Source organism: Seriola aureovittata, chromosome 1, assembly GCF_021018895.1.
Source record: "Seriola aureovittata isolate HTS-2021-v1 ecotype China chromosome 1, ASM2101889v1, whole genome shotgun sequence".
In the NCBI taxonomy this organism is placed as follows: domain Eukaryota; kingdom Metazoa; phylum Chordata; class Actinopteri; order Carangiformes; family Carangidae; genus Seriola; species Seriola aureovittata.
Window position 1 is genome coordinate 14,251,793 of NC_079364.1, and position 12,059 is coordinate 14,263,851.

The 12,059-nt window shown below is 40.3% G+C and overlaps 1 protein-coding gene across 10 annotated transcripts in view; it reads left to right on the top strand.

The window, feature by feature from the left end:
• The window catches only part of plekha7b (pleckstrin homology domain containing, family A member 7b), a 100,773-nt gene that overhangs the window by 9,217 nt on the left and 79,497 nt on the right, over window positions 1-12,059 (top strand). Inside the window, exon 1 of one of the 10 annotated variants that reach the window (XM_056363994.1) lies at window positions 5,503-5,657. The exons of the other annotated variants lie outside the window; for them this stretch is intronic. Coding sequence (XP_056219969.1) covers window positions 5,584-5,657 — 74 coding nt within the window. The 5' untranslated portion in view covers window positions 5,503-5,583. Of the gene's footprint in view, window positions 1-5,502; window positions 5,658-12,059 lie in introns of those variants that run through there. 10 annotated transcript variants of the gene reach the window in all.

Below are 12,059 nucleotides of genomic sequence, written 5' to 3' on the forward strand. Positions count from 1 at the left end.
GTTATAGAAAAAGAGAAAGTCTTTCTAGAGAGCATATCAGAGACCTAACCTTTCTTGTGAAGTACTCATTTTTATTTTGTCCAACAGATTCCAGTGTTTGGTATAAAAGTGATGAGCAATACAAAGGTGATTTAAATGTGAGACGCTCATATCACCAGTGGAAAACTAATACAGGATAGTGTACTAGTGTTGCGTTTCTGCAAGCATAGAAAATTTAGATTAGATTTAGATTTTAGAGAAAACACTTGGGTTTCAGTGAAGGCATGTCCATCTGGTGAAAGTTAAGATATTGCATGAAAAGTATTTTACTTAGTTCAATGAAAAGGCTACTGAGCGCTTGCTACCTATCAACTATGTGCTGCATGTACAACAGAATGTATGAAACCTTTTATGCCTCAGAGCCAGCTACAGCCATGGAGGCTGGAGGCATGTTTTTGGGTTTTTCTTCTGTCTGTGCGTCCATCTGTCTGTCCGTCTGTCCATCCCATTCTCGTGAACACGATATCTCAGGAATCGCTAAAGGGAATTTCTTCAAATTTAGTACAAAAGTTCACTGCGACTCAAGTATGAACTGATTATATTTTGCTGTTCAAAGATCAAGGTCACTGTAACCTCATGTCCATCCCTTTCTTGTGAACTATTATATCAGGAATGCCTGGAGGGCATTTTTTTTTACATCTGTCACCAATTTGACTGGTTGGCCAGAGGCATACAACCACAATGCAGTAATTGTAGTTTCACTAGTCTACTTCTTTTTTGTTTTTGCTCCTCACTCTTTTAAATGTATTGTGTCTTGCTCAATCTGTGATTAAATGGGCACCTGACTTTTATATAACTCATTTATCTTGTTGCTGTATTTTTATGCCTCCGTACAGAGACCACTGTGGCCTGAGGCCCTATGTTTCTGTTTGTTCCATCCTCATAAACACATTTTATACATTAACGCCTTGAAGGAATTTCTTCAAATTTGGCACAAATGTCCACTTGGACTCAAGGAAGAACTGATGAGATTTAATGGTCAAAGGTCAAAGTCATGGTGCCATCACAAAACACCTTTTTGGCCATAACCGAGAATTCATAAAATACAGTATTATGACTTATTAATCACTACAGTGGCTATGCTTACATGCACACAAGAAACTGGCCTAAAAGAAAATAACTTTAAATACAAGATCACCTCTAACTTGATTTTTCTCTGTGCCCTATGTGTCTTGTGATAGCAGGAAATGGTGCCATGCACTCACAGCTATTTTTCAACATAGCACCTTGAAGCTTTGTACAGATTTGTCTTCTTAATCTTATATTTATTGACTGATCACAAGATTTGTAATAATCATGCTTCGTGTTTTACTCTCTATATATACCTTAAGGTTTATTGTCTGAAGTCTGAATAACTTCACACTTCCGTAAGCTCATGTTCAGTAGCAGATTGAGTGTAGGAGCTCTGAAAAATGTTTCTCATTGTGGATTATTTGACTGAATATGATTGTTTTCATTAATGGAATATTGAGTATGAAAAAGATAAATGAAAAGGCAGGTCTGGCCACTGCTAGTGAGACCATATCTGGTGGTTAGGGCAATTTCACTCACTGCAGCATTTATTGAACACACTGACTGCACAACTGTGTGATTTCCCGCAAACCAATCCAATTTAATTTGCTTTAGTGCAGAGATGCAAGGCTAATTTCTTATTCATGATCTGATTGATTTGCACTCCTTTTCACTAGTCTAAATCTGTGTGATTTGGTAATTTAAGATCGCTGCGATCAGTCTTCACTTCTAACCCTTAAATTACATAGTGAAAAAAAGCTTGGATTGTGCAGCAAAGATGTGACAACTATTTGTTTTATGATGATGATGATGATGATGATGTTCTTATCTGTCAGTGAATCATTGAGACCTGGTGGAATGGGTGCAAGTACAGTGTGTTTGCTGTCAAGCCTGTATGTAGCCACTAGATACTGCTGTTGAGTCTTTGTCTTCTTGACAGTTTGATGCATTTTCTTATTGTCTGTTTTAATTTAATTTTTAATCAAGACAGGTAACGCATTGATAGATTTTTGTACTCAGGTGTTTCTTATAGTGCAGACTTGTCTCTACTACCTGCAATATTGAAAATAACATATATGTATATATATGTATGAAAGTTTAACATAAATGTGGCTGACTAACAGCAGGTTTTACCTTTTGTTTTGGATCCTTATTTCACAATATCTCCTGCCTTTCTGAGTCTATGAAGTTGACACCTGTGGTATATTTGCAAAGCCTCTTTTCTGGTTTGATGGGGTTCTGGTTAACTGGGTTATTATAGCTTCATTTGCTATTTTACTTTGACACAGCCAGGGTGACAACAGTGGAATTAGGCAATAGTGTGAAGCATGAATGTTGACCGTATCGACCTAAACCACCCTCATTCAGCCCTCTGCTCTTATCTATTTGTCTGTCTGTGGATTATTGAACCGGCACTGCAGCAGCCTGAGCTTGCCACTCAGCTATAGTCTGCCCTCCATCCTCCATCCGTCTCTCCCTAGCTGACTGGGATGTGATCTGATAAAGGGGACCTGGGGAGAGCCGGAAAGCTCTGGTTGCAATCAGAGACCAATGTCAGCGCTTTAAAGGGACTGGGCAACACAGTGAGGTGACCACTGCTCATCTGTGGTCATGGGAAAGAGTGATAGCTTCACTTTCTTAGCAAGTCAGGCCCTTATCCTTTCCTTTGTCTTTATTCTCTAAGTAGGGAGAGAACAATGGAGTGTTATCATTTTATTCTTCCCTGGAGAAGCTAAGAAGAGCTATGTACTGTAAGTGTATGCAGTATTACTCAGTGATCCAGAGTAGAGAGAGAGAGGGCTGAAACAGCAGTTATACTCCTATTTGACACTGCTCTTTGTGCCCTTTCTAGCACACCCACCTAGCACTGTGCATATAATTAAACAGGCTCAGTTAATATACATTAAGAAAACAGAAAGGGACGTTCCTTATGGGTCGTCTTCAGAATGAGGACAGATTTGGACATTTGAGCCTGCTTTCCACATCTGACCACTGACTGGTAAGTAGAAATGTAGCAACATGTATGGTTGAGAGGACTCTGTAGCTACCAGATACTGGGAATATGCTGAATAGAGTAAGAAGACGGGGACAAATCTATTGCAGATTTATACAGAGACAGTACAATGGCACACATTGCTGTCTTGGAAAAAATCTTGAATGGCCTGTTTTACAAGTGGAGAATAGCCAGTTAAATTTCACCTTTTAAAAAATACAAAAGAATTGTATTTCTATTTGGTTCCATTCAAATGTTTTATTGCTTTGTGGTGTTATTTTCTTACGTATCTGAGTACTTGTGTACCTGTATGAATTAGGAGTTGTGCTCTCTGCTTCTCAGACCTCTATGATAGAATATTTGTCATAAAAGTTGTTGAGGGCCATGATATTGTGTATGGCCAGATTATTAAAAGACTGTTCAAAGTAAAAGCCCTGTATTAACTTAATTATGTATGAAGTATTAACAACAAAATAACAAAAGTCAAAATAGTCGTGCAGCAGAGTAACTTTCTCCCTCTCCGTGTAATATTATTATATACAGTATATGTTAGAGGGTTATTATTACTATTTTACTACTCTATATACTATTGTGTAGTTTTTAGCAATGCATCACATTTTATATTTTGAAATTTTATAAACTCATCATGTTTTTCATCTAAAACCTAAATTGGCAAGGAAACTAGTAATTACAGTGTATTTGTCCAGTATGGTGGAATCATAGTAAAATATTTCCCTCTGAATTGTGATAAATTATAGATAAAAAGAATTGAAAGGCTCAAGTAGAGTAGTACCTTAAAAGTACCTTAAAATTGTACTTGTGCAGTATTTGAGCAAATGTACTTTGTTACTTTTCACCACTGACTGATGGAAAGTAACAAAGTAACAACTTTACAGTTTACAAGTAATTACAAATATTTGCTTATTATAAACCCTTATTTGAACAAATTAGAAAATGCGTTATTATACACATCATCTCTTTATTGCAGAAACATTGGAACTGTTCTGTTTTCTGCCTGTTCAGTTCTTTGCCGGTGTAAAGCTGTTCCACATTTGAATGATGTGCATGGTGCAGATTTTGCAGTGAAATGAGTTACTGTAATAGAGGGCTAATGGACAACTCAAATGGCCATTGTTGGTGGTTAGGCCCAGAGATCTGTCAGCCTGGTATAATCTCCACAGCATTGAAGAGGTCTTTACTTGCAGTACGAGTGCCTTCAACTCCTGGAGTATGCTAATGAGATGTGAAGGAGAGTGTAGATGGATGAGAAAGAGCAGCAGAGGATGAACCTCAGGGGATGAGGGCAAGGCAGCTGGATGCATTACCTGCATGTTTGTGCGTGTGTATTTGTGTGCAGGTACTGTCAGTTTAATATGTGAGTTGACTTCCTGAATCCTTAGCTGGTACAGAAAACATTTTTCACCTGGACCCCCCGCTCTCTTTATTGGCTGATAGAAGGCATTTGTGGCATGGCAGAGTCATCACTCTCCACAGCTGTTGGGTCATAGCCCAGTCTTCCCTTCCATTTCTCATGTCATCTGATGTCTCCCCAACTCGCACTCTCTCCCCTTCATCTGATCTGGTTGTTGTTGCAGCATTCATCAGTCATCCTGCATAGTGAAATTACTAAATTCTTTAGTTGAGATGTTATTGTTATTGTTGGACGCTGATGTTCCACAATTCATTGTTCAGTGGAAATGTAAGAGCTGTTGCCTCTAGGATCATCTCTGCACATCCTTGGAGATAATCTTTGCACTCATAAACTCATAAAACTCATACAAAATGGTACCAAATGAAAATAATTTGCATACAGACTGCCAAAATAGTCTTAAGTGTTATCAAGATCAGCATATAATTTATACTTTATACAATTATCTATCTTTACAAGTAAAGTTTAATGTTTAAGTTGCAATGCACTCTCTCTCTCTTTCTATCCATCACTCTTTTTTTCATTGCTCACTACTGTAATTCCTCTTCCTTCATTCCTCCTTCCTCTCTTCCCTCCTTGTTCGCTGTGCATGCTGTGTATTGCCTGCATGACTGCAGAGGGAATGGAGGAGAGAAGGCGTCCTCTTCAGGGAAGTGCTGTAACGGCAGAGCTGCGCTGAGAAATGCATACATTAGAAGAGAGCACAGAGTTTAGGAGAGAAAGAATACCACTACATGGGGGGAATGTGAGAGAAGAGAATATGATTATATGGAATATGGCTAATGCTTTGTAGCTGTGGTTTCACTTCTTGCTTTGGGGCCTCTTACATGATGTATTGGTAAGGTTGGATGGCTTTAATAATATCCATCATGAGCCTAATGCTCGTGGTGAGGGGACAGTTCAGTGATTGCATGCATTTTTAGCTCCACCTCAGCAGCCCAACACAAGAGAGGCGGGAAAGAGGATGTTTTGAATGAATCGACGCCACGGTGCTCAGCAGAGGACGTCAGCAACAGCAGCACTCCCAGCTGAGAGGAGTACACACACACACATACAGGCACTACTGAGAAGAGCAGAGCAGAGCACAGCAAATCACAGACCTGCGGCTAACATGTTGGGCCAACCAAGACAGTCAGCCTTACATGTCCCTTACAAGAGGCAGCCAGTGTATCGGGCGACTCACAGGTGTGTATCCGAGCCCCTCTCCCAACATGTATGTGGGATTGTAACGCTACGTAGCTACTCAGGAGGTGTGTCTGCTAAAGCTCTCCAGCAGCTGCAGGAGACAAAGTGCTTTGGCTTGCATGCTGTTAAGTATATGTGCAGGCAGGAGAATTTACATGCATGCTGAAAAGTGTCTCTTGTCTGTTTTTGTGGCAGAAAAGACAGATGGCTGTTTTGTCTTCACAAACCTTCTGCTTTTCTTTGGGGAATGAGTATATCAATACACAGTGTACTAATGGAGCAGCCTTTAGAGGAATGAGAGGGAGGAGGAGAAGGAGATGCTCACTGCAGTGCCTCATGATCACAGGTCACTGACCGCTTTGTTGATGTCAGCAGAACCGTGATCTCTCGGGCTGATTATGATATACATGGTTAATGTGGGATGTCTCCATAGGTTAGACTGTAAAGAAGGTTTAATGCAGTCCTCCCCATCTCTCAGTGAGATACGTTTCCTAAAGGAATGTGAGTGTTTACATGGGTTTGCGTCTCAGTCCTAGGCACAGCTACCATCAGGGCCCATCCCACACACACACACACACACACACACACAGACTCAAAGATATATACTTTACATACAGTGTCACATTTGCTAATATTACACTTTTCCATGCACTGGTGGACTATTTTGTGGTCTTTTTGCTGAAATGTATGTAGTTTATATCACTGACTTAAGCAACACCACTGTGAGCTCTCTTAAGTGTATGTATGTTAACATAGATGTTGAAATTTCACTTATAAGCATCAAAGTGAACTGAACATGGCCTGCTATACATTAACATGGTTCGAAATTCAGGGATTTACCCGTTCAATTATCGTCAAATTTCCAGGTATCTCAACTGGTAACCTACGGATTTTAAGCTGGTCCTTCCTTAAATTCTATCAATTTTAATAGGGTTGTGACATGAAAACCGTGCCACAGATCCAACCATTCACAGATCCATGCAAAAGATATTAAGCTTATTATGATTCGGTCCAGGTCTCCATGTCAGCCACAGCGATAAGGTTACTTAGTCTATTTATCATTCCTACATGTGTTCCCTCATCGGTCAGCCCTCCTGCTGTGATCTGTGGGTTGTAAACACCAGACCGCAAATTTCACCTATGAGCAGCAGATAAAAGTGGTTGACATTGTGGGCCAACTAATTGAATCAATCTTATATTGCGATGTATAGCTACATGTATAGCCTAGCTCATGTTAACCCAACATCAATGAGCCTCTTGTGGGTTTTCCCGTGTGCAGGTCTGTTTTAATAGATTATGTAATGTAGATTTAGCTTCTAATCAGGGTGTTGGATAACATCTGATTTGATTTAGTTCACCTAGTCAGTTCCAGTAATGTTAAGTACAGTCCAGTCACACCCAATCCAGCTCATCCTTCTCCTTTCATCCCTCGGCCATAGGGTGAAATGTGGCCAAAAGCCACAAAGCTTCATTTGTAAGCTGATATAGAGGTCATATCTTTGTTACGTTTGGCTTTGAATGGCTGGACCACCTCAGTCTGAAAAATGATGCACCTAAATTTGGTGCAGGGGACAGAATACCCATGGATAGAGGGGAAATAGTAGAGAGAGAGCAGTTGACCTCGCCTTAACTACAGAAATTCTGCACATTTCCAGGGAGACTTGATACTTCTAAGAATAGACATAATAATGATACCAAACAGAAGGTTGAGGTATTTGAAAAGGGAGTACATTCTCTGTGTATTAAGACCGTGACCTTTTAAATTCCCTAGGTTGTGATTTAGATCAGCCTCTGTGAGTGGGATAGAAATTCCAGGGAGGGGACTGTTCTGGTAAAATCTCCATCTTGCTGGCCAGCTAGAGTTTTAGAGCTATGCACCAGATGTGGCCTACCTTCCTCCACTGGTGCCTGACTTAATAAACCTGCTAAGTCTCTACAAGCTCTCCCCACTCACAGGATACAGAGAGATAAAAATAGCCTCTAAATTCAGTTACCCTCTGTCAGCCAAGTGGAACCTCACCTAATTTATTTAATCCATCTGTTTGACTTCCTCTATATAATGATAATGTGATAGCCTATGTGCTTTAGTAACCAAGAGGGGCAGATGGTAGTGGGCATCAACTAAACAATTAGATCAGTTTTTATAATTTTTGCAACTCTGTGTATTATGTTAAAATAACCATTATTTGATATCTAATGGTGCAATGGGGTGATCAGGTGTCAGGTGTTCATGTCACTTCTGTTTGGAAAAATGGCTCCATTGCGATCTAAGTAGGGAAATACCAGAGGATAAATAGGCACTTTAGAGGGAACAGATTGTGAAATAAGCACCTGATAGCTTTGTGCACAGCACGTTTATGCAGAACAGACGTGAAGCCATCAACACAGTTATTAAACCGCATAATATAACAAGACAAGGACATTCGAAACAAGACGAGGTCAAAACCTAGTATATGGCTGGACCATGTTGTCGGCTATTTGCATTCTGCCTAGTGTCAGCCGGTTGCAGCCCTTTAGCTGTTTGCTTCTCTCCTACTCTCTGTGCTCACATATGCAGTATTTTAATATGTTACATGTTTCTGTTTCTGATGTCAGACAATGGAACAAGTATGAATTCACATTCATATCCGTCACATCAGCTGCCATGCGGTCAGCACAGAGAAGTGTGTCCACAGAGGGAAAGCCCGACCTTGCGCTCTCGGGGCAATACTGGTGACTATCTTTTACAGAAAGTAGCTACGGTTTGCTCAACATGTTGCTAGATTTGTCTCTAGTTGCTTAATTGAAGGCAGTAAAAGGGTCTGAAAAGTCGGGAAATCTAGCGACAAAGGCACTAAGTTGGCAACACTGTTTGTTTGCACCAAATCATTTTAAAGAGCAACGACCAATGAGGAAACACTTGGCTGGCCATCCAATGGTGCAAACTTATCCCTCAGTCACGTGGCATTCTGCTGATCAATGGTGTAACGTCATCACTCACTATTACAATTACTCAGTCAGTCAGTCAGTCAGTCAGTCAAGGACATTCATGTTTATAGGGCTGGCCCTGCTGTTGCCATCCAGACAACAATCAACTTGTATCCTTGTAGATGTGTCTTTTTTGGGACACTGAGGCATCTGTGTGTGGTGACTGTGTGTTGTTCATTTCCACTGAGCGTTGCAGTCATGGAGTAGCGGTGTTGTCTTAACCCTTTCAATCACTGTGGTGTAACTCCCCAGTGGGAGTGTGTTCAGTGGCTGCTTTTGCGTTTGGTCTGTGCTGTGTGTCTGCTCAGTTTCTGTAATGAGAACTGCAGGAGAGAGGGCCCGCCAAGCCTGGAGCCAGTCTGGACACAGTTAACTGAGGAGAGAACAGATATCGCACACACACACACACACACACACACACACACACACACACACACACACACACACACACACACACACACACACACACACACACACACACACACACACACACACACACACACACACAGTGTCTGCATGTTCTGCAAAGAATGGATTGTGAGTGAAAAGATATTTGCCAGTCTAGGTGATCAGTCAGAAATGTCTTTGTTTTCCTCTACTGATAACAGTGAAGCAAATACTGCAGTAAAGTACACTGCGCTATAAAAGTTCAGACCCCCTCAGGACAAAGATTCTCTGCAGCAAAATTTACCAGGCTAATCAAATTTGTCTTATTCAGTGGCTTCTGTGTTTTTGCTCAAATTTGATGACGTTATCATTTGCTACTTTACCAAATCCAGAGTAATGTAATCTAATCAAAGTTCTGACCAGGAGATTTGTCTTAGTATTCTTTGCAGTGCATTTTTCAGCAGTTGGATAATTTGATACATTCCTCTGCTGTCATCTTGCTGACAAAAGCTACCCAATGTTGAGGCAAATCTTTGTGTTTTTTGGGGTTTTTTTTGTTTGGGTGTGTGGTGGACCAGCATTGGGAGTAGGAAAAGGGTATTTAGTGGTGGGATGACATAATAATGCCTGCATGACATGATTGTGTAAGGGATTTAGACTGAATCCGATTGTTAGAGGATCCAGTGGCTGTTGATCTGCTCCTGTGCTTTTGGACAAAAGCACTGGCAAGTGACATGGCTTTCATGAAATGGTATTGGAAAACAGGGATTACCCTGGTTTAGATAATGTAATCCGTATGGATACAATGAAATCCAACTACACCTGTCCTGTTTTGTTTCTCTCTGTTATGAAGAGCATTATGGTAAAGAGGATGATAGCATGACACTGTGTAATAGCATGCTTTGCTGTGGGATGGGTGTCTACTATTTGTTATGTTATTAATTTAATATGTAACAATATAATTCCTTTATATTTGAAGAGGACATAGTTGAGAACAGTTGTGTTTGATCTTACTGATCTTAATTACTCATGGACATCTAGCTCTTACAGATCTGTTTTCCCAAGAGCATATTGATGTTGATCCTCCCATGACAACAGAATTAGCTGCTCTGCCATGTTCATTTGTGTGCTGGGTCTCATTAGACAATTTACCTGCAGCTTCTACACCTTCTTGTGCCATTACACCCACATATAGTATAATGCCATCAAAGCTGTCTAACTAGCTACATACCCACCTCATCTAGCCAAGTAGCTAAATACCTACTAGCCTATCAACCAGAATCTTTAAATTAATTACTGGGTGGACACCAGATCCATTAATTACGACATTCTGTTACTGTTTAGCCAAGCAAAGTACCAGAGCTGCAATATATTAGTCATGTATGATTTGCAGACGGTATGCATTTTGGATTTTTGTTTTAATAGCACCAAAAGGTGAACTGGAGTTTTTTGCTGTTTAATTAGATCTAGTCATATGGTTTCTTGTTCAAACATACTGTATTTAGATTATCTCAAAGATTCTCTGCCTATTTTTGCCATGACCCACTGTTACAATTTGAGTATTTTTTCATGTTTGATTTATTTTTGATGTTGCAGGATTATGGGGATCAGAGATCAAACAGATAATCTGACCGCAAACATATGCAATTTGTGCCCGTGTGTGTATGTGCTCAGGGAAATTTGTGTGTAGTATGACAGATTGACTTACTTTAGTAGAATCATTCAGGTCAGATCATTCATTTGGTGCTGTTAAACCTCAGGGAGCAGGTAGCTCTTTTTAGCTAGTTAGTCAAATCTAAATGATAACTGCTGCTGCATGGGACTTCCATTGATAACCTGCAGGTAGGCCATTTTTGTTTCGATACACTTGCTCTATGTGTTGTATCTGTTCGTTATGACTGATGACTGCATTTGGAAGGTGCATGTGGCTACTTAGGTTTTGATGCTAAGTCTAGTGAGCAGTGCTGACTCACAGATATTAGGCATTCTGCTGCACAATGCTTAGACTTTTGATGAAGTGAATGCCTTGTCTTGGTCTGCTTTTCTGGCTTTACGGGTAGTGACTAGGAAAATGATGGTCTTTGATCAAAAAAGAAAAGCTGACTGTCAGTGTAATTCTACATTCTTAGCTTTAAAAAAATTACTGCTGAGACTGATTTATTGTTTTATTCTGAAGCTGTCATCTCTGACTGCAATCTGTGCTGCGGAATTACTCCAGGATTCAGGCTGCCACACCATAAATTCTCTGTTAAGCAATAACCTGCAGCATAAGTAGGCACTTGACATGGGTGTACACATGCAGCTTGTAGGAAGCTAGCTAAGAGGCTGTGCAGTTATATCCACCATCTCCATTAAAAAGGCAGAATCAGTTTTGTCATAGAAAGGATGCTGTGACAGTTCTGACAGTGTTCTTTGAATGACTGTCAATGACAAATGCAGTTAAGTGGAAGTATGATATAGAGCCTGATTTCCCAGAATTCTCCCCGGCCTCCTCTCCTCTCCTTTCCGCTCCATTCTTCTTCTTAGCTCTTGTAGATTTGACAAGGTCGTTGGAGCTAGACTTTTAACTTTTGCTTTTAATTGATATCCTCAAGGTTACTTACATACATGGAATAAGATGAGAAAGTGTAAAGTACACCTGAAAAATAATAATAATAAATAGCATAATAACTCCCTGACATCATGTAACACTTCGTACATCATCTGATGGCAAACATATGAGCACAACCGAATCTGCCAGTGTTGGATTGAGCTCCCCTCAATAGGCGGTCTTGATGTGATATAGTGCTCTGTTTCTCTTCTCTTGAATGCTGTGATGCTCTGTGTTTTGGTTGAAATTAGATGGAAATATGGGGTGTGTACAGGATGTATCTGACCTGGGAGAAAATAAATCTTTCTGCCCGGACAGACTGGGGTCCAGAATGACTCATTGCCGCTATTATGCATTGCTGTGTTTTGGTTTATAAATTACCCAGATTGGAGCTTGTGGATAAGGACATTGAGTTTGAGTAGAGGGAATGGGGGACCTGACATCTTTGTATCTTGTTT